The 26,271-nt window shown below is 34.3% G+C and overlaps 1 protein-coding gene across 1 annotated transcript in view; it reads right to left on the bottom strand.

Moving 5' to 3' along the window:
• Window positions 1-2,797: 2,797 nt before the first annotated feature.
• The window catches only part of LOC110116751 (serine/threonine-protein kinase BSK2), a 47,499-nt gene continuing 24,025 nt past the window's right edge, over window positions 2,798-26,271 (bottom strand). Inside the window, exons 9-10 of the mRNA XM_020850450.2 lie at window positions 7,709-7,822; window positions 2,798-3,430 (exon numbers count right to left, since the gene is read on the bottom strand). Of these exons, the coding sequence (XP_020706109.1) occupies window positions 3,179-3,430; window positions 7,709-7,822 (366 nt within the window). The 3' untranslated portion in view covers window positions 2,798-3,178. The remainder of the gene's footprint in view (window positions 3,431-7,708; window positions 7,823-26,271) is intronic.

Raw genomic sequence — 26,271 nt, forward strand, 5'->3', positions numbered from 1 at the left:
TGGGTTGAAGTTTTCTAGGAGAACAGTTGGGAACAAGTAACAGGGATGGGATGTTATTTGGGTAGACTGTAGGAGTAGGTGAAGTGGTGATTGTATGAGTTTGTTTGAATGGAAACATTTTCTCATTGCAAATCACATGTCTAGACACATATACCCGATTAGTGTTGGGATCTATACATCTATACCCTTTTTGTGTTTGAGCATATCCTATGAACACACATAGAAGTGAAAGTGGTGATAGCTAAGATTTTCCATAGGGTCTCAGCCACGGATAGCATATGCATCCAAAGGTTTTCAAGTGTGTGTAGGTTGGACATTTGTTGTACAATTTTTCGAAAGGTGTTTTGTTGTGAAGAGTTGAAGTTGGCAGTCTATTGATTAGATAGGTGGCTGTGTATAATGCTTCAATCCAAAAAATGGGGGGAACATTTGAGTGAGTGAGAAGACTTCTGACAGTTTCTATTATATGTCGGTGCTTCCTTTCGGAAACACCATTTTGAGATGGTGTATGTGGGCAAGTGAATTTATGGTTAATGCCATGCTGAATATAATATGATTTGAAATTATTATTCAAATACTCTCCACCACCATCGATCCTGATTGTTTGAATGGCTTGATTAAATTGGAATTTAATATTTTGATGAAATTTTATGAATATGCGAGTGACTTCTGACTTTAGAAGTAATGGAAAAACCCAACAATATCCAGTATAGTCATTAATGAATGACACATAATATCTATAGTCTTGCACTGACGTAGACGGTGCCGGCCCCCAGAGATCATAATGTACTAATTGAAAAGGTGCAGTAGTATGAGAGATAGAGTTGGAGAAGGGTAGTCACTTGCTCTTGGTAAGGCAACATGTGTTACATGTAGAGAGAACAAAAGTACACATATCAAAATATTTCCTAGCTAGGAATTGTAAAGTAGAAGCAGCTGGATGCCCGAGGCGATTATGCCACAGGTCTGGAATGGTTTCAGCTGAGATCAATGCTAGGTGCGAAAGCTTGGAAGCAGGATGAATTCTGTAGAGCCCATTATGGCATGGCCCTGCCCTTTAAGTAGAAGACGATGAGTCTTCGAATCATTTATTTGATACCCATTTAAGGAGAAAGATATGATACAATCTTTATCAGTGGCTAACTGATGTACTGAAAGGAGATTGAAAGACAAGTTTGGCACATGATAAATTTTATGAAGAAGAATATTACCTGTTGGTGTAGGTAAGAGACCACGACCAGTGTTTTGAATTGGAAGTTGGTGTCCATTGCCAATAACCACTTGAGATGATCCGTGTATGGTTCAGATGTATTCAATTGAGAAGAATCCGCTGTTAGGTGTGTTGAAGCCCTGCTGTCAAGGAACTAGTCTGATTGAGAAGCTGTATCCGGTGATGTAAATAATGCATTGTGAGATCATGTATATGTATATGTTGGATCATTTCGATACCAACATCTAATTGCTGAATGACCTGTTTTATTACATTTCTGACAGGTTATATGGCGATTTGGATTTCTATATGTTCTGTCTCCCCGACCTGGTTGTTGTGAGGTTCGACGGCCTGTGCTTCCTCGAGAATTGTTGTATCTCCCTCGACCTCGACCTCGAGAGGCAGTGAGAGCCATGGAGTTGTCCGTCAAATTTAAAGATTGGAGATCATGTGTTTCTTCATTCGCTAAGATCTGCTCTTCACTGCACAGTAGACTGTAGAGATCATCTAAGTTCAGTGGTTGCATATTGGTTCTGATCGCCGTTTTAAATGATTGATAGGATGCAAGGAGTCCATTTAATATGTGAAGAATCACATCCTCTGGATCGATGCTACTGTCGGTTGCTGTTATGACATTTACTTTGGATTTCACTTCAAGAAGATACTGTGTCATCATCTTGTTGCCTTTTGAAAGATGATGTAACTCACTCTTCAATTGAATTATCCGAGAACGAATTGTTGCTTGAAGACGATGCGATAAAATGATCCATATATCATAACAGTGAGTTAGCGTGAGAAACATAAGGCAAGATCGATGTTGAGATTACCGAATATAATCCAGCGGTGATATTTTGATCGATGAGTATCCAGTTGTCAAATGGTGTTATAGTCCCTGTTGCGTACGATCTGTCTGGAGCAGATGATTGTGATGGACATTTGGATGTGCTGTCGAGAAAACTTTTGAACCCATTTGCAATGAAGATTTTCTCCACTTGACAGCTCCAGATTGAGAAATTTTCATATGTCAGCGAGTTCGGAATTAAGTTCTTGATATTACTCATCAAGAACTTGAGCTGGGGAGGCATCGTTGTGGTGATGATGGACGAATTTGACTCCGTCGGCGAGTTGGTAGACAATCCGGCCATGAGAGGTAAAAAAAAAAACTCTAGTCTCTATTGATACCATAAAAACTGCTATGTTGTTAAGCTTGCAGCTGACATTACAGTATCTAAGAGAAATAAATTTAACAGAGAACAAAGAAGAAGCTGTAAGAAATGAGTAAGCTTTTTCATTACTTGTTTCTATCTTTATAATTGTATTTATAGATAGCTTTTAACCAAGAAACAACCGTACAAGCTAAAACTGAATTAACCGAATTGTCGGCTGAGCTGGTGTTAGCTGTTTGTTTTAATTTTCATTTCTTGCTTGGCTGTCAACAATTCATAGTTGAGGCTTATAATTTATGTTATATAACAGAACAATTTCATCTAAAAAACAAACTTTAGAGCAATTAACTCCTTTTCAACTACAACTGGATACCCCCTTTTTCCTCAACGGTTTCTTAGTATCTAATATAAGAGGTCCAAATTTCTCAGCTTAATAAAAACCATTTATCATCATCAATCTGTAAAAAATTATCGCACGTAAGCACACAACAGAGCACATACCCCAAGCAGTTTGAATGCTAATCATCATCTGTTCATAGATAAATATTCAATCCAATTGCCATCCCTCCAAGCTCAATCTCTCCCACAACTACAGACGCGATAATTAGATCAAAACCCAAGTACCATAAGAACATACAAAATTATTTCTCCTGAAGATACTAATACTATACATTTATTTTGCCATCTCCAGCTTCCACACCAGAATTCAATTCTCTTAGAAGTACTTATCCACTGGAAGCATTATCAGGAACCTGAGGGAGATCTGCTTTAGTGATGGAGACTTTCTTTTCAAGAGAAACATTTAACCTCGCCAGCTATTTTGCTTCTTAGCTTCGAAGGAAGCTCCATCATTGAGCATATCCTGGGCATCAGTTTCCATGCCTAATTTTGAGAGGGCGAGGGCCTGAAGATAAAAGGCTGTTGGCCACTCAGACAAGCACACCTGGGCTTGCATGGCATCTCGAAGTGCGAGCTCTGGTTGCCCGTTCATCAGATAAGAAAGAGCTCTCCTTGCAAAGACGGTTGCAGAAGGCACTGACATCATCACTACGAGCTGCATGATTTAGCGTGGCAAATTAAGTCTCCATATATATATTAAAGCATAGTATAAATTAATAAAAAGAGTAATAGTGAACAAAATATTATTGATGAAAATAAATTTTCCTACAGAAAGTGGCAAGAGGCAAAAATACAAGTGGGGTTTATCATATGATTATAAGAAAATAAGCATTCTTGCAAAGGTGTTAGTAATCAAAGATGGAGCTATCTTTTTTGATGATTTATACAATAGGCAAGATAACAAGGAGAAAAATGACTCTTCAAAAGGATAAAAGTATTACTTTAAGATATTAAATAAGAGCTTCAAAAGAGAAAAATGAACAAAATAGAAAGATGTATTATAGATTAATTAAAAGTGAAAAATGACTTAAAAAGATGCATAAAATTAGAACTTCAGGTTTAAATGAAACAACAATTAAAGATCCGGAAAGTCATACTTAAATCATGGTGATTTCCATGAAATATTTAAGAATAACAGAATGAAAAATATTATAGTACGGTACTTAATATTTATCAGTGGTGAATGACGCACCACTGCGCAAAGATCTCTGTTGAGCCATGGCGCATAGCGCATGACACGGCTCGCGCCTATTTAAACATAGAGCACAATAGAAAATAATTTAAAATATGTATTTAATAATATTAAATACCAATAAATAATAAAAAATAAGTTGATTAAAGCAACGTTTTAAAAGGCGAAATCGGGAATCGAGGCGTTTTGGATAAGCGAGGCGAGGCGTAAGCCTCGATAAAGTAATTTAAAATTATGAATAATGACAAAAAATAACAAAATATTTATGTCAATTGTGAATTTGATGATTTGTTCTAAGATAATATTAGTATATTATTGGAAAAGGAGATTTAAAATAAACTCACTTAAAAATAAAATATCCCTTTAGGATCAAGATCCAATGCAGGCTCATCATCACTTTGATTGTCTTCAGAAGAATCTTCATAATTAATGTTAAAGTCATCATCAAACTTTTCTTCATCTATAATATTTTTTTCTTTTATCCCCTATATCATAAGACAACATATGGTCTTCTATCAATAATAAGACAACATGAATACAACAATATACCGGTCTGCCAGGGGTCCAAGGGGGCGCTGCCCTCTGTTTCGGCTTCGTTTCCTGCGTCGTCTCCTTCCGACTTCATCTCCTGCACTCACGGCTTCGTCTCCTTCCCTAAAGGGTTAGGCTCACATCTCTTGCAGCTCTCGGTAGAAAAAAAATTTCATAATGCTGACCCCATTGGTGAAATTAGGATGGTATGGCATCAGGGAAACTAGAGAGAAGATGACTACCAACTCCAAATGATCAAAAAGTAGGTTCAACCCAATTTTTAAAACACTTCTTAAAGATAAAAAGGAAAAGCATAATTAGGCCAGAAGTCACAAACATACATGAATACATCATACTAATTGGAAAACACATAATACGTCCATAGTATCAAGTATCTTAAAATGATCGTCTGTGCCCAGATGTCAAACTAGCACCAAAGGTCAGCTCAACCCAAATTTCGAAACACTACTTAACAGATGAAAAAAGCAAACATTAGGCAAAAATTCTAAGAACATAAATAATAATATCAATTGCGGAATCACAAACAAAGTAATGTTTTGCAAAGGAGATCGATACTTGAAAGGAAGAAAACAAGTGTGGAGGAGTAATTGTCAGCTTTCAAACAATATTAACATTCCATTAAAACTTTCAATTCCAATAGCATTAAATGGGTATGGTCCATAACATCAAGTAATGGAAAATTATCATATTTACCTAAAAGTCAAACAAATTCCAAAAAAATTTAGCTAAATTTAAAGTATGTTAAAAAGTAATATTGCAGAAAAGCCTAAACCCTTGACAAAGAGAAAAGTGATTGAATTTTCAACTAGAAGACTCGGCTGAAGTTCATGCAATCATAGAAAGACTAATAGAAGAGTTCCTAGTAAACCATACGTTACAGAACTTCAAAGTAAATATAAAGTTTATTTAGTGTTCAAGATGAATAAATTAACCCCACCAATCATCAATGTAAAATTCACACAAAAAAGAACCAGAAGAATCTCACTGAAGACCCCCTGACTGTACCACATACACTGATAATTAAAAATTATTTGTTGCTTCATATCATTTATATGATTTGAATAATATATCTGATTTAAATGAAGAGGTTCGTAAAAACTTTTTGTTCATTATGTCAGTTATAAGCTTACTGTTGATATTAAAATGACATGGAATTCAAATCAAACAATAAGATAAAAAAACGTCTAAATCCTGAAAGGCTTCATACAAGGCATTTAAAAGATTAACTACGAAAAAGATATGACCATATCAACTATATACCGCATTGAATTAATGTTATAAAATGGCAATCTTCAAAAGTTATAATATCATTATTCTAAAATTTAAGGTATCTAACTTAACTTTATTTCATGAACCCTCTAACAATGGTGTGGATTCTTTTGTGTTTCCATCCTCTCATGAATTTCACTTCCAGCATGCTAATCTTGTTGCAGAAGCTATTGTTTGTTTCCTTATCTTATGTAACCTCATGCGATGCTCCCTCTTTGGCTTCCTTCTAGGACGACTGCTCCCCTAAGACCATAATTGTGTTCGACTGTTTTCATCTTCAGCCTTTCCTTCTACAAGATTGTAGTTGTGTTTGCTTATTTCTTTCCACTTGTGCGTATCGTAGTTGTGTTTAGCTTCTTTTTTCCCAATCTCCAGGGACAATAGCTGAAAACAGTTACTTGCCTCCTTTCTAGGCATTCTACTTTAACTAGAAGAACATGACTTGTTCGAATTTGCTAGAAAAAGCCATGAATTCAAGTAAATGCATGTTAACAGACATCTCCTAACATGCAAGTTAAGTATCTCTTAAATATAATTCAAAAGACTTAAATCACACGAAGGGCTGACCTTGAGAATAAATAATTTAATAAAAACATCAGGCCAATTTCACGAGGTTTTATTTGGTTCGGTTGACCGAATGCATCTTGCATCCGGTCGTAGGCAAAAAAGAGGCGGTACCGAGGTGTACCGAGTTTTTCAAAAAACTCGGTACACCACGGTACCGAGTTTTTTTTGCTATCGACCGGATGCTTCTCTGCATCCGGTCGGAGGACGTAATAATTGTTCCAATTTCACAGAGAGAGTACAATTAAAGAAAATGCAAACTCCAGGATTTCAGTCAATGTGGAGCTTTTATCGCGCATAAAGTTGAACTGACATATTTATTTATATTTTTCTGGCTTAAGAGTTGGAGGAAATTTGCACATGGGTTTCTTTGCTGTGCCACTCCTTATATAGCTTAGAACTCCAAACTTGTCTGCTGCAAACAACTTGTCTGCTGCAAACATTTAGAATCAGCTGCCCGACTATGTTTTCGGCCAAAACAAAATATTCTGTGTAACAAAAATCCTCGTCTGTGTTTGCCACGGAGAAATCTATTTTGTTTTAATTAAAATATGAAAAGGCGCTTGATATATTTGTTATAGTTCCTGATTTAGATTTCATCCACTTCAGACCTTATTAGCCATTACAAAATATTTATGATTAAGGTTAAAAAATACAATAAAAAATTTTTGCATGCCAATCTAAAGCCATGAACATTCTTCTCTAAATAAGAATGATTAAAAAGGAATGAATATCTCAAATGAACCAGATATAAAATATTGCCTTTGTTTCCAAGAAAGACTAAAAAGGACACAGAAGCATAATATATCTGGACAAAGAGAAAAGAGTCTACCTTATAGCACCTACTACAACTTCAGGATAAAAAATTAATTCAGCACAAATTTACTCAAGTGAAGCATCCTTGAATGGGTATTATTGTTAAATATAACTACAATCCAGTTTCTCGCTAGTTCCAAATTGCTAATATCTGTCCAGTACATATTATGGTAAATGTTTGTTCTAAAATAAGTAGGAAATATCGAACAAGTCCGGCTCTAGTTCTCTAGTAACATTTCCGTAGTTTATGGAGGAATGAAGGTCTTGGGTTTTATGGTTTCCAAATACTACAATCCAGTTCCCCTGGTTCCGAATTTTCTGATATCAGTCCACTAATTTCTAGGGAATGCTTGCACCAAAACTAATAGGAATAATCGAACACCCAAATATTGGGCAGTAGTTATCAATTGACTCTTACCACAATTTACCGTCCAGTCAATAGCATACAAGTTAGTTCATATAATGAAGGCCTTTAAGTAACAAACATATTCTGAACCTATTATTTTTAGCGTAAGACATAAATAAGGTTAAAGCAAATACCTTTGAGTAGTACTCAATTGCACTCTTGAAATCCTTGTCTCTGAATGCAATATCACCAAATTTCTTTGTGTTCAACATCTCTTGTACTTGTTGAGTCCATTCTTGAAATGATAACTTGATTTACATAACAATGAATAAAAAAACAGTTACGATTGTTGCAGATGGTTAAGTATAAAAATGAAACAAAATTAATTTGTTGGCAATATAATTTATTCACTTTCAAAGACAGTAATTTAGATATCACTCATGTAATATTCTCACATTAAGTGGCGATACAATCAGCTAGAAGATTAATCAAATTTGGAGAATAATTAAACAACGTACTTGAATCATACATGTTACTCTTTTTGCAATTCCTGGCAGCAACATTCAATTGTACAATATAATTGCTAATTGGATCAAAGGTTAAACATGAAATAGGAATAGAGCAATTGATTTGGTCATTTCAAATGCTATTACTTTTTCTATAGAAGCTGGAGGTGAATAATAGTAGAGGTCAATAATAGTAGAGGTGAATTTTACTTTATATGACTCATAATAACCGTAATAGACAAGACATCCCCATTGTATCATTGGTGTTTGCTCAGGAAAAATGGCGCGTCGGCATGAATTCCACTCTGCAGACTTAGGATTTCATTCTCCTTAAGGTAGATAGTAGTTAACCAGATTTCCCCTGGGGTAGTATCAGGGTTTACTTAGATCCGAATCCATACTTCATATGAGCGCAAACCCTCATTGTTAAATACCACTACTCTTACTGCGTTAGATAAAACTCTCGATTAAGGATGAACAATTTTAGATGTTTGTTTTAGTTGTGGGGGGAAATTGAGGTTAACCTGATCAAGATACCATGATTCTGTTGTCTCGGATATACCGTAGTTTTCAATCTACCAACACTAGTGATTGTTCATCATAATGTACAGGGAATCTAATTAGCAGACGTGGGTTTTCTCTTCTCAGGAATCCTAAATAGAATGAAGTGATTATGAGTGGTAGAATACCTAGTTGATATAGTTTGAGATTTATGACTTCATTTAGAAGTTACTCGGTTAACTAAACTGGTCCATAGCTTACAGCTTCCATTAACACCGATTGTCTTAGAAGTGGATCTTATGACTTTCATTAAAAGTAACCCGAATAACAGGTCTTACAACTTTCTTTGAAAGATGCATATCTATTTTGGATAGATCTTATGTCTTTTATATTTAGAAGTGGCTTGAAGATGGGTCTTACAACTTGGCCCTATAAGCAAGGCGACTCATGGGTTTTGTTTGGATATGTCTTACGAGTTCCCTTAGAAGTTATCAATAGTTTTTGTTTGGATTTTAGGGTTGTTCTACTTCACTTAAAAATTTTCCTAATGCGTGGGTTTTAATGCTTCACTTAGAAGTGGCAAGCAATTTTTTTGGATGAGTCTAACTGCTTCTGCATTTAGAAGTAGTCTAAAGGTAGGTCTTACAACATAGCCCAATAAGCAAGGCGGCATATGGGTTTGGTTTGGATAAGTCGTATGACTTCCCTTAGAAGTGCCTGTAATTTTTTCTATAGGTAGATTGCACAGTAATATTTTTAGTTTAGTTCTTTATTGTTTTTATACCCGTGTTTTTATTTCAGTGCTAGTGTTCTTCTTTTTAGCAATTGTTTGAGCACTTGTTCTTTTCTTTCAGTACCCTACGTTTCTTTTAGTACACTGCTTTTCTTTTTGCTTTATAGCTTAATTTAGCACTTGTTCCTTTCTTACTTTATAGTTATTTTAGTATTGATCAACTTTGTTTCTTCACTTGCAGGTGCCTACAGTTTTATACCTACAGGAGCTTGCTTGGAGCCTTATAGAGAGTTTGGACAATTTGTGTTTTGAGTGTTGAGAGTTTTGTTTATGTTCTAGTTTTTTAAGAGTTTGGGTGTTTTAGTTGGTGTGAGTTGTTTTAGGTTGGTTAGTGTAAATATTGCTAATTATGTATTTTATTTTATTTTTATTAAAAAGTTTTTAAATTGGTTGATTGGTTGATTATTTAGTTAATTAAGTTTGAATGTAATTTAATTAGATTTTAAATTTAAATTGATTAATTATATTTTATTATTAATTTATTGGTTCGATGAATTTTTTCTTTATATGTTGTGTATTTTATAGTAAATGAAGGTGCAGCATTTATAGTATTTCATACTGATATATATTTTTATTTACAATTATTTAATATTGTGTATGATGTTTAAAATGACACGCAAAACACAATACATTGTGTTATGGCTCCCAAGGAACTTTATGGTGTGTCATCGCCCATTGAAAAGTATGATTGCAATTCTCTAGAGCACTAATTCATCAGTTACTACTGACGATGTTCGACAATGAGGAGAATGAGAGATACACCCTTGCGTTCAACATTAGACAAAAGAACATAAGATTTAAAGTTATTGAATTAGTAATAATCATTGGATTGGCATTTGGAGAATTTCTTTCTCATGAGGAATTCAAATGAGATGAGAAAAATATTAAGATTATCGATAACCACTTAGATGGAGACAAAAACCTAAGAATGCATACCAAGTGAAAGCATTTGTTATGCACTAAGAGGAATGATATATAAAAGTTAGATTTATATTAACTAGTAGATGGCGTTATGCTCAACCATAAGAAGCACAACATTGTTTTACTAAATTGCTTGCCTTAGCCAAAGATGAGAAAGCATTCTTAGGATACTCATGGGGTAAACTACAAGGGCGACTTTGAGTGCTTGATAAGGATATGGTGCATTAGAAGACCACTATCCTAAAAAAGAATACCTCATAACTAGATATGTTCATCTTGAAAGAATAGCACCAAGGATATTAAGCTAGAAGAGCAATAAAATACTCAAATTTTTTTCCATTATTAGTGAATAAAAATATAAATTACCTGAAAACTATTATATTTTAGCTATTATTGTATGTAAATTATTACTATAAATTAAATTTCAAGGCTACTTCAAATTATTTTTTGCAAGTGATCATTAACTCTAGCATGTCACAAAGTTGATGAAAAAGACCTCTATAAGTCCATTGTGTATACTCAGCTTGTCCAAGTTAGGATTATGAAGAAGAACATGACCATCACACATTTTGTAGATACGCGAGGATGTCACACTGAGAAAAAAAATAGGAAAAGTAGTTGAAGAGTGATAAGTTGCTCGCAAGACTATACCTCATCCAACCAATTGAAGCAATTTTTAATGATTCTTAATGAGTTGAAGTGAATACAACACAAATTAGAGAATAAATAACTAAGATTATATTAAAAAATGGATGCACTAAGCAATTTTGTTAAAAATCTGTATAGAGGGAGCTGAAGGGGAAGGGAATAAAAATGTTAATGACCAAATCCTTGCTATTGACCCGCCCATTTATGTTGAGGCAAACAATAAGATTGAGCATGAGAAGAAAGATAACATGGAGGTTCTTTCCTTCAAATCCTTAACGTGATGAAGTGCAGGAGGTGGGAGAAGTTAATGCATCTCTTGTTATCATATGTATATATGATGTGGTGATAAAGTTAAGGCAGACTAGCTCAATTCTAGTTATTGTGCCCAAGGATAATATAAAATTAGTAGATTATCAATGAAAAATAACAAAATAAGAAGTATTTGCTAAGAGATTTCATAGATCCATCAACAAAGAGAAATAAGCCAATGTATATATGCATGATTGATTCCTACATTATCCAAAGGCTTATGGATTATTATTGTCTTAAAAGAATTGTTCGATCAATATTGCAAAGCAACAACCTCTACATACAAATTAAAGAGAAGATCCTAAGGTCTTGGGCTAATATATATCTCATATGTTATCCGAAGAACTAGAATAATGTTCATTTGATAATAAGTGAGATCCCACTACCTGTAAAAACATGACGTATGATTATATTCTCTTAAATTGCACAGCATAAACCTTGAAACAACCATAAATTTGTTTTACAAGTGCTTTCCAGATTGCTTGTGTTTTCCTTTTATGTTCTTTTTTATACCCACAATACTTATTAATTTTCATGTCATGGTCAATCCACAAGAGAAAGCAACCATTACACACATCCGTCTTGTTGTAAGGTGCTGAAACTAGACAGCCAACAGTTAGACCATTCATCTCATGAATTTCATATTCTTTCATTCCATCTACAGTCTAGGAAACAATGGAAAGCATTTCACGGACACTAAAATGAATCTAGTTGTTGTGACAAGATAGATAAAACTTTCAACAAGTCAATATTGATAAAATCACGCAATATATATATATATATATATAATCGAACCAATTACCATCAATTCGACAGAATCAACTTTGTTAGTTCTGATTAGTGACATGAAGAGAAAGAGGGAGACATAAGTGAACCAAGAGAGAGCGGAACCGAAGGGCATGACAAATAAATGAGAGAGAGAGAGAGAGAGAAGAGGAGAGGGAAGATTGAGATGGGAGAGATGGACACCATCTACTAAGCCGAAGGCCAATATTTAAAAAGGTGAAATTGGAAATCTAGACATTTTTTCTTAGTGAGGCAATGCATAAACCTTAAAACAAAAAAAATAAAAAAATTAAACTCATATTATTATAAATAAAACATAAAAATACTAAAAATAAATCAAACCATCAATATATTTACTTAATTCATTGTAATATTTAGAACTTATATCTTACATGGAATCTCAAAGGAGAGAAAAAGAAGATCCACAAAGAAAATGAAAGGTTGTTTATCGCAAAGGAATCTTCGTCATTGGGAGTTTTGAAGGAAACAAACCTAAGTCGCTTGGTGTCGCAAGAAGAAAAAAAGGCTTTCGTTTCTTTAAATTCAAACGAGGAGAGACCGAGAGAAAGGAATTGAGAGATAGAGAGGAGAAACCCACGAGGGGAAGACGTAGTGATCAAGCATTTGTGTGATCGAGAGTAACATTCCTATGCAAGAAGCAAAGGCAAGATAAGAAATGAGCTCCATGAGAGGGGGAGAAGCGCTCAAGGGAGTTGCTAGGGCACAAGCAAGTCCTAAAATATGTAAAAAATTTGTTTGTTTATTAAATTTTCTTATAAATATACATGTATACATAGTCGCGACGCTCCTAAAGAAAGATATTTATAATATTTTACTTTAAAAATACAATTGAGGTTTTAGTGACTCTTTCAGTATGCTGAAATTTTTTTATAGAAATTTTAGCAAGCAAAATTTTAATTAATCACTTGACTATCTATTCTTATCACATTAATTCGAGCCGTCAGGCCAAATCATGACATTCATCATCATAAAGACAAATGCCACAAATCTAATCTTAAATGTTATTATAAAACAATAGTTTGAAAGAAGATTCAAGGAAAAAACATACTTAAACATAAATATACCACAAGTTACACTCTCACCAGCCTCAACCTCACTGTCATATTTTTCAGAAGAGACCTCATATATAATAATTATATCATACTCGAATTATGTTTCATTGTCATATTCAAAATTTTCTCCAATTAAAATTTATTTTTCTTATTACATATAGCAGTTTGCATTGATTTCTATATAATATAAATTAAAGCATCAAATTACTAACACAAAAAAGTAATATAATATACTTAAATCACCTTTTGATTTTTTTTAAGCTTCAACCCCACTTTGCTTTTTTATTTCAAATTACTATAAAGTAGAACGTATCAATTCAATGTCAGAATTGATATATATTCACTTCATTATCAAAGGTCATTCCTCCATCTTCAATTTCAAAACTTTCACTTTTTTTCTTTGTGTTATCCATTTTTCATCCAATACTATATCATTAACAACCAAAAAATCCATTTCATTATAATCAATTATTTAACTATGTAATTTGAGGTGCCAAATCTTTCAACCTTTTATTAAACATAACATAAACCAATTTGTTCATTCATCCAATAACCGATTGATCCCTTCTTTTCATATAATAATATATTAATAAAAATTAAATATGCCAAATAATTTTAAAATTTAACTTGAATGAGGCACAGCCAATAAACACCTCGATGCATTAAGCCTCGAGGCATACACCTCATTAAAACAAGACAAGCTATATTAGCAACAATGAGGCTTAAGCCTCGACGTGCTCTTCGTGCACCTCAACTCGAGGCACGATGTGGGCTCCAAACATTTGACCCCGGCCTCCGCCCGCTTGCCTTTCTAGGGGGGGGGGGGGGGGGGGGGGGGGGGGGGGGGGGGGAGGGTTTAACGGAATTAAGTTTCAAGGTAAATTTTGAAAGGCGTATGAGTTTATAGATAAGGCACTACCCAGAGATTTCACCCTCATTTTTGTGAGGACTTTATGATCTGAATTCTGGTTTCCTATAGGCGCAAAACCCTATAGTTAATTACCCCTCCCAATAATGAGAGATAAATTTCGATTAAGGCTAGTCATCAATCAGACACGTAGAGATACGTGTTATCTGGCATATAGTAGAAGCATGGGTTTAAGGAATTGGAAATTTGAAGGTTTAATATTTAAAATTAAAAATTTCACCATCATATACTTAAAGTGGATGGTGGGGGAATGGATAATGGACCCGATCAAGGTCTCATGGTTCCGTCGTCCCGGGCCATCGTGGTCCCTAATCTACTTAGTTAGAAGAGGTAGTCGACCTAACCTAACAGAAGGATCCTTGTCGGCAGCCATGGGTTGCTTCATCCAAGGGAACCTTGTAGACCTAAGGGTGAGTATTTGTCTAAAGGGACAAATTTGAATCCACTTAGCTAAAAGAGGGCTTTATGCCCTATCGATCATATTCTATTGATTCATATCTCAAGGATTTGATGCCACTAAGGAACGTATTGGCTCTGGCCATTTAACGGCAAAACCACTCGGTTCAGGGGACCCTGGGTCATAACCGTTTATCATGTGGTGCCATTTATCGGCAAAATCGCCGGTCAGAGAACACGTATCACATCCTTACTAGCAAGAGATTATTTGAGAATGGATCCTAATGATATTTTCAACTAGGCATTAACTCTATGGGAGCTGAAGTAAATTTTAGTTTGTCCACCTCGACAAACTATTGTGGAGGGTGGATTTTGTTATTTGATGATTGATTTCTAATTTAAAACATTTAGATATGGAATTTTCTGGGAGTTTTGGATTTTATGAGTATTTGGGTGGCATTTGAAATATTTGAAATTAACCACTCCAATTGAGATCTACATTCAACACAACCATCATCGGGGTGTGTGGGATCACTTCGATTTGTGAATTAAACATTGTCGACTCTATGGAGCTATCCATGGAGGATCGAGTTTCATAGGCTTCATACCTTGGTTTATGAATTTTCTTTGTTGGAGATCTTGAAGGCCTTATATGAACGTATAAAATAGATATTTCGTTCGACACCCAGACTGTATATCTGTTTCATAATTCGAGCCATGTCGACTCCTATCATCCATATAGAAGGATCGAGCTCGAACTACGTTCATTTATCGACCAGCATAGTATCCCTAGCCGTCACTGTATATCCAAAACACACTCGTCGACACCCAAACTGTATATCCTTTTGTCGGTGCTTTTCGATGGAAGTAGCAAAAACTACTGTGTTTTCTTGCAAGACAATTCTACTGACTATCATTTACTTCAATTTCATTACTTGGTTACATCCACTTGTCATCCACACGCTACTGCCACGTTCACTACATATCAGTCTGATGTCGTAGAAGGTCTGTGTGTTTAGTTGTATATATGCATATAGTTGGTCGTAGGGATGATATGGCATTTACTGCACATTGCTCGTTGTATATTGACTTTCAACATACATAAGTAACTGCATTATTCATCTGCGGCTTCCCTATTATCGTTGTTTGAATGTGGGCATAGCATTTATCATTCACTGCTCTATAGATTATTTTGTTATCTGTTGGATTTTGTCATTTCTTGTAAGAGTTTGGCATATTATCTCGCAAATTCATATTTGAAGATGAGTTCTTTGTTATCTTTGAAAGCAATAAGAGGGCAATACATTTGCTTGTATGATTGATACGTGCATCAATCATCCTCATTTTTATATGGATTGCATGATATTCATTTGGATGCATATCACTATCGTTCATGCGTACTCACTTTGCAAATTTGTTTCTTGTGTATAAGTCATGGCGAACATTACAAGTTATGGATCATCCTTGTGGCTTGCATGGTGGACTTGCATTATTGATATTTGCTTGAAATCAACTTCATGCACCTTCTAGTTTTCATTTCCTATGGATTTCCACTTGCTTGTTTGCATACAAATGCTGGTTGAAGGTGATACTATATTCGTCATGAATCTTCTGATTAATCATTGATCTTCCTACCATTAATTGCTCCGAGCGAGATGTAGGATTCTTGTCCACCATGAATCATAGCTTGTAAATAAGTGGTGATTGAACTCTTGCACATCATAAGTTCCATATTCCTTTGTTTGTCATGTATTAGGTCTTAGTACTCGCAAGGGAATTGCACATTGCCATTCATTTGAATGTTTCCCAATAAATTCCCGTATACACATGTTTTCAAGCCTTGACTTGTAATTGAGTCGTATTTTTAGTAACTTCCCCTTGTAGACAAGTACAATTTCAAGTTCCTTATCTTTATTCATGGTTTGTAAGATGTAGGATGATCCTTCATCAACCTTTCATTTTCTTATGAGCAAATTATATTCATTGAGGCTTCAATATAGATGCTTTGTTACTTCATTGATTGATGTTTTTTTTTATTTGCATGAGTAGAACTTTGATTAAAACTTATATTTTTAAATGTGATTGCATTCATTAGATTAAAGTTTGGTTCTCTGCAGCCTACTAAAGTTCAAATTATCGTTCATTTGAGCTTATTTATGTCATCATTCAAACCAAGCTCTTTGTCCAAGCTTGAATCCAAGTTCAATCATAGCTCCTCGTAGTTCAAGCAAATTCAACTCTTGTGTAGTACAAGATTGATCCAAGTCATTGTGATTCGTTTAAGCTCATATTCATTTAGGTTTGAATTTATTTAAGTCAATTATATCAAGTTCATAAGTCCCCTGTTGTCCTTTGAGTTCAATCAAGTCCAAGTTCAAGTCCTTGCATCTTCAGTCACAATTTCGGCAGCCTCTCGGCGTCTCCCCCGTTTAGGAGAAAAACCAAAAGGCAGTCTTCCCCTCCACGCTACATGAGCGCTTCAAGCACGTGTCGGTTGACACGGCGGCGACATTTTCTTCAATCCCCACTACGCTACATGAGCACTTAGGGGTCTCGGGCACCTGTTAGAAAGAGCACATTTGTTTCCCCACGTATGGGTACTTATTTTTGTCCCCTTTACGTTACATGAGCGCTCCGGAGATTACCCACCTTGTCGCAAGCGTCGCCCCGGTTTCCCTACCCTCGTGCTACATGAGCACGTAGGGAGGTTTGTCGGCTCATTACAAGCAACAAGAGCGGGATTTTTAAGTTAGAAGTTATAGATTCGCATGTCGACGGGGTTGACATACAGATCGAGGCAAGAAAAGATCTTTCCTTTATTCTTTTTTTTAATTAATTATTAATAATATTAATTAATTATACTTAATAATAATTAATTAAAATTTAAAAAAAATAATTATAATTAATGAATAATCATAAACAATTATAATTAAAAATAATTAATTTAAATTAAAATAATTAATTATAATTAATCTTAATTAATAATAATTAACTATAATAAAAATTAATTATAATTTAAACTAATCATTATTAATAATAATTGAATATAATTAAAATATTTAATTATAATTATTTTTTATTAAACATATATAAATATTCCACAAGTTATATCTACTTCTCACCAGCCTACATAACGCTATCTGTCATATTTTCAGAAGAGACCTCATATATAAATAATACAATATTATATCATTACTAATTATAAGTGTATTCTATTTGTTGGCTATACTTTCACCAAATTTCTCTCCTCCAATAAATTTCTATTTCTTCTCTCTTCTTACAGATGATATGCAGTTGGCGCATTATCTCTCCTATATAATATAAATTAAAGCATCCAAATACTTAAACACAAAAAAGTAATAAACTATACTTAAATCACCTTTTTGATTTTTTTTTTAAGCTTCAACCCCACTTTTGCTTTTTTATTTCAAATTACATAAAGTAGAACGTATCAATTCAAGTCAGAATTGGATTATATATTCACTTCATTATCAAAGGTCATTTCCTCCATCTTCAAATTTCGAACTTTCACTTTTTTTTCTTTTGTGTTATCCATTTTTCATCCAATATTATATCATTAACAACCAAAAAAATCCATTTCATTATAATCAATTATTTAAACTATGTTAATTTGAGGTGCCAAATCTTTCAAACCTTTTATTAAAACTAACATAAACCAATTTGTTCATTCATCCAATAACCGATTGGTCCTTCTTTTCATATTTAATAATATATTAAATAAAATTAAATATGCCAAATAATTTAACATAATCTCTCAAACGTTTGATGAGGGCACATGTGCTCAATAACACCTCTCCTGATGCGATTTAGCTCCAGAGTGTATTAATCTCCTTCATTTTTATAAACAGACAGATTGCTCGTATATTTATCAACAATGAGGCTTTAAGCCTCGACGTGCTCTTCGTCACCTCAACTGCGAGGTGTGAGCGTGATGGTTCCTCAAATACATTTTGACCCCGCCTTCGCATCCGCATTGCCTTTCATGTTGTGAGAGGAGAGGTTGGTGCGGGTGGGGAGTTTGAGTACGGAATTAAGTTCAAGGTAAAATTTTGAAAGGCGTATGAGTTATAATAGATCAATAGTGTCGCTAACTCGATGAGATTTCTACCTCTCGTATTTTATGATGAAGGTGTTTATGATCTGAATTGCTGGTTTTCCTATAGGCGCAAACTGTCATATAGTTATAGATACCCCTATCCCTATTAGAAACTTGAGTAAGGAATAAGATAGATATATTAATCTTTTGAAAGAGCTAGTCTCATTCGAAATCATATCACCACGTAAGATAGATTTAACGTGTTATTCTTCTGGTGGTGCTTTTTGTACTAGTATGAAGCAATTGTGTGTGTTTAGAAGATTGGTGAGATATTTTTTAAGAGCTTATATTAAAATTTAAATAATAGTTCTTGCTACCACTATTACGAATATTATTCTTAATTGTGAATAGTCGCGGTGGAATGGATAATGGTAACACACTGATCATTACATTTTTACATGTGTATACCTCGTTTCTCATCGGGCGTCGTGGTCCCTAATTACTTGTTTAGAAAGAATTAGGTAGTCGACCTTTACTAACAGAAGGATCCCTTGTCGGGCAGCCATGGGTTGCTCATCCAAGGGAAAACTTGTAGATAGCACTAAGAGTGCTTGAGTATTATTCTTTTTTTTAAAATTTAAGTTATATTGCTAGGGACAAATTTGTAAATCCGACTAGTCTAAAAGAACGGGCTTTAGGCATACTATTCGATCAATATTCTATATGAGAATTTTGATTCTCCAAAAGTATTTCTGATAGACCATTGTTACATACGTTTGAACGTAATTGGCTAGCTGGCCATAATCTTTAATGGCTAAAACCTAACTCATGTTCTTAGGGTGACCCTGGGTCATAACCGATTTTATCATGTGTAGGTGCCATTTTTATCGGCAAATAATTCGTGCACCTCGGTCAGTAGATGATGTACTACTGTTAATCCACTCATCCTTACTAGCAAAATAATAATTATAAGTATATAATTCAACATAAAAAAATGAGATATATTTCAATAATATAGGAGAATTGGAGTCACCTTATATTTCTCAAGATTAGGCAATTAAACATTTCTATATGGAGCTGAAGTAATTGTTAGTTTGGTCCAACCATTTTCGATATCGAAAACTATTTTGTGGAGTTTGTGGGTATTGTGGTGAGGATAATGATTTGCATGATTGAAATACTACATTTAAAACATTTAGATATGGAATTTTTCTGGGGAGTTTGGATTTTACTCTCTATGTGATCTTTGGTGGACAATTTGAATTTTCTCTGAAAACATTAAAACACTTCCAGTTTGAACAATCACAATTACAACAATATAACATATACATCAGGGGTGTGGGGTCGATCAGCTATCAGATTAGGCTGAGTATTCGTGAAACCAAATTTGTCGAGCGGTCTGGGAGGACATAATACACAGATGGGCAGAATCCGAGTATATCATAGGCTTCATACCTATATGGGTTATGGAATTTTCTTTGTGGAGATCTTTGAAGGCCTTATTGAACGTATAAAAATAGATATTTCGTTCGCACCCAGACGTATATCTGTTTCATAATTCGCAGCCAATGTCCGACTCCTATCATCCATATAGAAGCGATCAGAGCTCGACTACGTTCAAGTTTATCGACCGCATAGTATCCCTAGCCCGTCACACCACTGTGTGAATCCAAACGCACCTCGCCGACACCACAAACAAATTGTATATTCATCCATAATTGTTCAGTGACTTATAGCGGATGTGTGAGAGTAGATAAAAAACTACGTGTTTCTTGCAAGACCAATTCTAACTGACTATCATTACTCTCCAACAATTTTCAGTTTTGGTTACATGCGCACTTTGATCGATTTACCTTTCTTTTCCAGACATTTATCACTCTCTACTTTGCCACGTATTCTACTAACATAATTTGCTGCTCTTGTATGTCGTTAGATATGGGTTCTAAGTGGTGTTTAGTTTATATTTTTCAATTGAAATTTTGAAATATACAATTTCTCATTTCATCCTTCTTGTTAATTTTGATTTTTCTCTTATTTTTTAATGTCAAAATTGACTCTATTTTTTGATAAAAATGTCTTATATTATCTTATGTTATACCATCTTCTAAATTCTATGAAATTTTTTGATTTACTAATGTTTTAATTTATTTTATGCGATACTTTATTCAAAACACTTTCAAAGTTAAAATATCAATATAATTTTCATATGTTCTGCTTACATTTCTAGGTCTTTTCTTCTTCACTTTTTGCTATTGTCAAAAAGGAGGTGAGAAATTGTTTTGTTTGTTTGTCTTGTGTTGTGTATTTTGTTTTGTATATTTTCGTTTTGTGTTTGTGTATAAATTTTTGAAAAACAAAATATTTGTTTCAAAAGTCTCCTTATTTTTTATATGTTCATCAATTCACTAGGAAGCTTATGAGTTTTTTATAAAATTTGAAAATCATAACAAATAATAATTATTTGCCCATCATTAAAAAATGTGGAGTTGTTAAGAGAGTTTTCTATTTGCTATATTTTGCATTCTTGCAACTTATATAATTTGATGATTCCATAATATTATTGTTTTATTGTGTAGTTATCTCAATTTCAAATACAATATAGTTGTATGTGTGTTTATTAATGTTTACCTAACCCTTTTTAGATAGAATTGTATTTGCTCTTGTGGACAAACATTTCAAGACAATCAAACTACAGACTATTGAGACTTTCAAATCAAATGCAACGATGAGTAATTTTCAATTATATTATAATTGAAACTTTGCACGTATGTTTTTGAAAAGGGAGTGATTGTAAATGCTTGAATAAAAACATCACATCTTAAAGGAGATCTTTAAAATTTTTTTGTATTAATCGTACCGGGAAAACTCCAGTTTATGCATATAGTTCCGGGTGGTAGGGATGATACTGGTGTAGGCATTCTACTGCACATGCTCGTTGATATATTGACTTTCAACATACATAAGAACTGCTATTATTTCATCTGCAGATGCTTCCATCTATCTATCGTTGTTGAATGTGGGCATAGCATTTGTCATTCAACTGCTCTATGAGTATTTATATTTGTTATATCTGTTCGGCATTTTTTGTCAATTCTCTCTAAGAGTATTGGCATATTATCCGACAGAATGCCATATAATGATTGAGATAAGTTCTTTGTTATCTTTTGAAGCAATAAGAGGGCCAAACATTTGCTTGTATTGATTGATACGTGCATCAATCATCCTCATTTTATATGGATTGCATGATATGTACATTTGGATGCATATCACTATCGTTCATGCGTACTCACTTTGCAAATTTGTTCTTGTGTATAAGTCATGGCGAACATTAACAAGTTAGGATTCATCCTTGTTGGCTTGCATGGTGGACTTGCATTATTGGATATTTGCTTGAAATTCAACTTTCATGCACCTTCTAGTTTTCATTTCCTATGGTTTCACTTGCTTGTTTTGCATACAATATGACTGGGTAGAAAGGTCGTACTATATTCGTTTGAAAATCTTCTGTATGTGATAATCAATGAGTGCATTAACACTTACTTCATTTAATATTTGCATTACACGCGTCGCGAGATGTAGCATTCTTTGTCCACCATGAATCATAGCTTGGAAATAAGTGGTGATTGAACTCTTGCATCAGTATAAGTTTCCCATATTTCCTTTGTTTGTCATGTATTCAGGCTCATGTAGTACTCGCAAGAGGACATTGAGACAACATGCACAGTTCATTTGAATGTTTTTTCAGTGTACTTTCACCGCGTATACACAGTGTGTTATACAAGTGCCGTGTGGACTTGTAATTGAGTACGCTTCTGTATATTAGTACTTCCACCTTGTTAGACACAGTACGCAATTCAAAGTCTCCTGTAAATACTAACTTTTAAATTTCATTCTTAGGTTCTCGAGTAGTAGACTGTCCTAGGCATATGGTGCCGTATCATCAATCCATTTCAATTTTTTGTCTTTATGCAGCAAGAGTATATGCATATATCTCATTTGAGCTTCAATATAAGAATTGCTTTGTTTAGCTTCATTCATTGATGTTTTTTTATTCTGGCACTATGTAGTAGATAGCTTGGCTTATACACTTATGATTTCTCTCAATTATGTGTATTGCATTTTCATTAGATATATGTATATATGTCTCTGTGATCGTACTGTACTCATCTAATATAATAGAGTTTTAAGGAAGTTATCAGTTTATCTAGTTCGCAAGTCACTCAATTATTATATATTGGCGTCATCATCTCCAAAACCTACGCGCACTCATAAATTGTGATCTACGCTACTTGGATATATAAATCATAGTTAGTCTAGAATACAATGAAGCTGTGCACATTGCACATCTGACTATGTCTATCAGATAAGCTATATTGATAGTCTCTCATGTACTCATTTACTTGGTGTTAGCTCTAGTATCACTCTATACAGATTCGCAAATTCTCAAATACTCTTTTATATATGTTAATAATGTTGGTTTTACAGCTCATTAATTCCATATAAAAGTTATGGTAAATTATAGAGTGGTTATAAGTCCATTCTTAGAATAGTCCATAATGCATTCATTAATATCACAGCGCTGTATTTGTCCTTATGTGTATGGTTCATTTTCAATTCTCATAAGTGTCATATTCCTTGAACTACTCTCTTTTCAGTCATGCTAATCTACTGAGCACTCTCGGCGGTGACTCCCCGAATTTAGATGTAGATAAAGCACTAATAAGTAGTCTCAAGTCGTTTATCCGTCTTCCAGCTTTTATCCTTTAGTAGTCGAGCGTAGGTCATAAGCACTCGATTGTGACGTGTACATCGTGATTTGACAACTCAAAGGATCTCAAGTGGGGCGTACTATCTCTATCTTCCTATATCCCCTAGCTTTAACTCTAGCGATAGTCACCGCACTAATATGTGCGAGGTCTCGGGCACCTGTTAGAAAAGAGCCACTGAGTATTGTTTCACTTCACTGGATTTATGTTAAGAGGATAGTATAAGTTTTAATTGTTCACACGTTTTACTTAAGATTATCTGCTTAGGGATGAATAGTTCAGAGCTGCCGCGTGTAGTATTGGTTACCCACCTGTGTTCGCAAAAGCGGGTAGCGCGGAATTATCCTCCGCTCACCCTTGTGGCGTGCTACCCCTTCATGAGCCGCGGAGGTGGTGATGAGTGCTTATGATCGCTGCAATAATGGCAACAGACGAGAATAACACATATGAAGCTCGGGACTTTTTGTAGAAATGTGTGTAGACCAGTTATAGTATACTGCTGATTTGGTTCGGCAGTTGTTTATTATTGTTGGGAGACAATACATGAGTCCATACGGTAAAAGAAAGAGAATGATTTCTTTCCTTTATTAGCTTATTATTTTCAAGTGTATCATGGCTTAGCCTTAAGTTACTGAGTTAACTTCAATCTCTGAATGAAACATTTAATTTAAGACCTTAAATATATAAGAATTTAATAGTGAAAACTCATTGATATAATAATAAGTCTATCTATAGAAAAATTTGTCTATAGAGCATTCAACAAATAGTATATTATAAGAAAATGATCAACTTTAGTTAAAATTAATAGAGAATAATAGTGTCTAGAGTGATGAATAATAATCACTCTCACAATTAATGAAGTAAGTTATAACTTATATCATATACATAAAATGTGATCATATAGAATATAGTTGAAGTATGGCGAACCTACTACAATCAAATGTATTAGATAGAGAATTGATATTCTCGTAGAACTAGATCGAAGTAGAGTGATATAATTCATTGTAATGTGAATTAAAATCTGTCTCTGTGTTAATTTAGTTTATATAAGATTGAATAAATTAGATATGAAATAATAACATTTATATTGTTCATTAATTAAAAGAAGAGCTAAACTTATAAGTAATTTTAGAACCAAGTTAATGACCATGGTAATTGTGAACAAGATTTGGAGAATGCGATTTAAGCCGTGAGACTTTTGAATGACTCTAATGATATTCATGCTAACAGAATCATAATTACAAGCGGCTCCTGTATATATAATGATATTGGATAGTAGCATGAATTCGCTAGTAGCATAATTAAGCGATATCTTGAGATTTTAGTGAGGATGTAATCTGACATAGTACATGATTTACAACAAAATATCTCGTGACAATATGGGAACTCTGCCTAGGCATTGAGGACATTAATGCAGGATTTACGGGCTTAATACTCTCCATTTGAAAAACGAGATTTATAATCTTTCAACTAGTCTTAGAATCCTCGGTTTTCCCTTTCAATCCATCTGAGTTACGCGGATTGGCCAAGTGCATAAGAAAGAAGCGAAAGTTAGCCTCTCAAAGTGCGCCTCACCGTGCATACTCATTCCTGCTCAGTAATGTTGGATAACTCTCGCCATAAGCTTCGATATAGGTGAAGGGTCAGGAATCACAACGTAATAGGTGAGCGAGTTCTAGCTGTCGGGCCCAGGCTCAAAATGGATGTACATCGCGATCAAGTTCAACGGGAATCTCTCGTGCTCTCTCTCTCTACGTATTCTGGATCGGAGTGAACCCGGGGAGGTGCGACAGTGAGAGTGGATTCGACTATGGAGGAAGATGTTGGCACAGCTAGCGGGATGGACTTTAGGTTTCGAGGGGTGGGGGTTCGATAGATGTGAAAAAAAGCACGAATGAAGGGCTTTCGTCGTCATATTATAAGCGTGAATCAAACTCTCCAACGGCGGAAGGGCATGTTCAGCTCATGTGATACTCAGATGCCTAATTCTTACCGCGGAGTGATAGCGGAGGTTAAGTCACTTTGGTGAGAGAGACGCTCGGGATAACTGACTGAGGGCTTTAGGAAACACGTATGATTTGTTATATAAATTTTGGGATTCAGTGTATGATATAAATTTTACATTCAGGCTGCTGTTAAGGTCAACACAACTGGCGTTCTCTAAATAAATTCTAAACAAGCCTCGTTAGCTCGATCTAACATAGGACATTAAGACACATGTGCGCGTTCGGCACTTCAGAGCTCGACGTCATACTGCGCCTTCGAAAATGACCTTATCTAAACATTGTAAGGTGCACGGGATCATTTGCTCTAGAGTGTTACCTATAATAAGGACAGATGCGATCTTCAAGTAATCGAAAAACTGGGCTGACCACAAGTTAGAAAGGAGCGAGATAACACAAATCGGAGCAAGATGAGGTGGGAAATGAACCAAATGCTACGTTGTATATATGGAACGGGTGACTAAAGAAGTGCTAGTGCTGAGAGGATGAAATAGGCGGCAGGACACTTGATCGAAGTTTAGGTTTGAGGTAATTGATGAAGCAATTTATATATCTTTAGTTGTATTTTCTTTAATCAATTATATATTAAAACAATTCTGTTAATACGTAACTATCATATAATAGATGTGAGATATATTCTTATATTAGAAGTATCTATATAATTTTTTAACGAGTCACTCCTCTATTCAATATATAGCGTACTGCTTCGTATAAATAATTTAATTATATACTACATTTCATACAATACCCAGTTATCTCTCTTAGTATTTTTACATAAGTGTAATTTATATATCTATTATCAGATAATAACAAAGATATCTGGTATAGTGCATAATAATAGAAATTTGGCGGGATTTTACATTTACATATACATATATCTATATATATTATATATCACGAGCTCATCTCTGGCTCATCAATTATCAGTGAACATATTATAAAATCTATATGATATACTGTTACATACTAGTGTAATAACTATTAAACTATAGATAAATATACAGTGTATGACAGCTCAATTAGTAAATAAATATTTTTATATCATAAATCTAATGGATGCTTATATTAAT

Source organism: Dendrobium catenatum, unplaced genomic scaffold (assembly GCF_001605985.2).
Source record: "Dendrobium catenatum unplaced genomic scaffold, ASM160598v2 fragScaff_scaffold_1024, whole genome shotgun sequence".
Taxonomy (NCBI): domain Eukaryota; kingdom Viridiplantae; phylum Streptophyta; class Magnoliopsida; order Asparagales; family Orchidaceae; genus Dendrobium; species Dendrobium catenatum.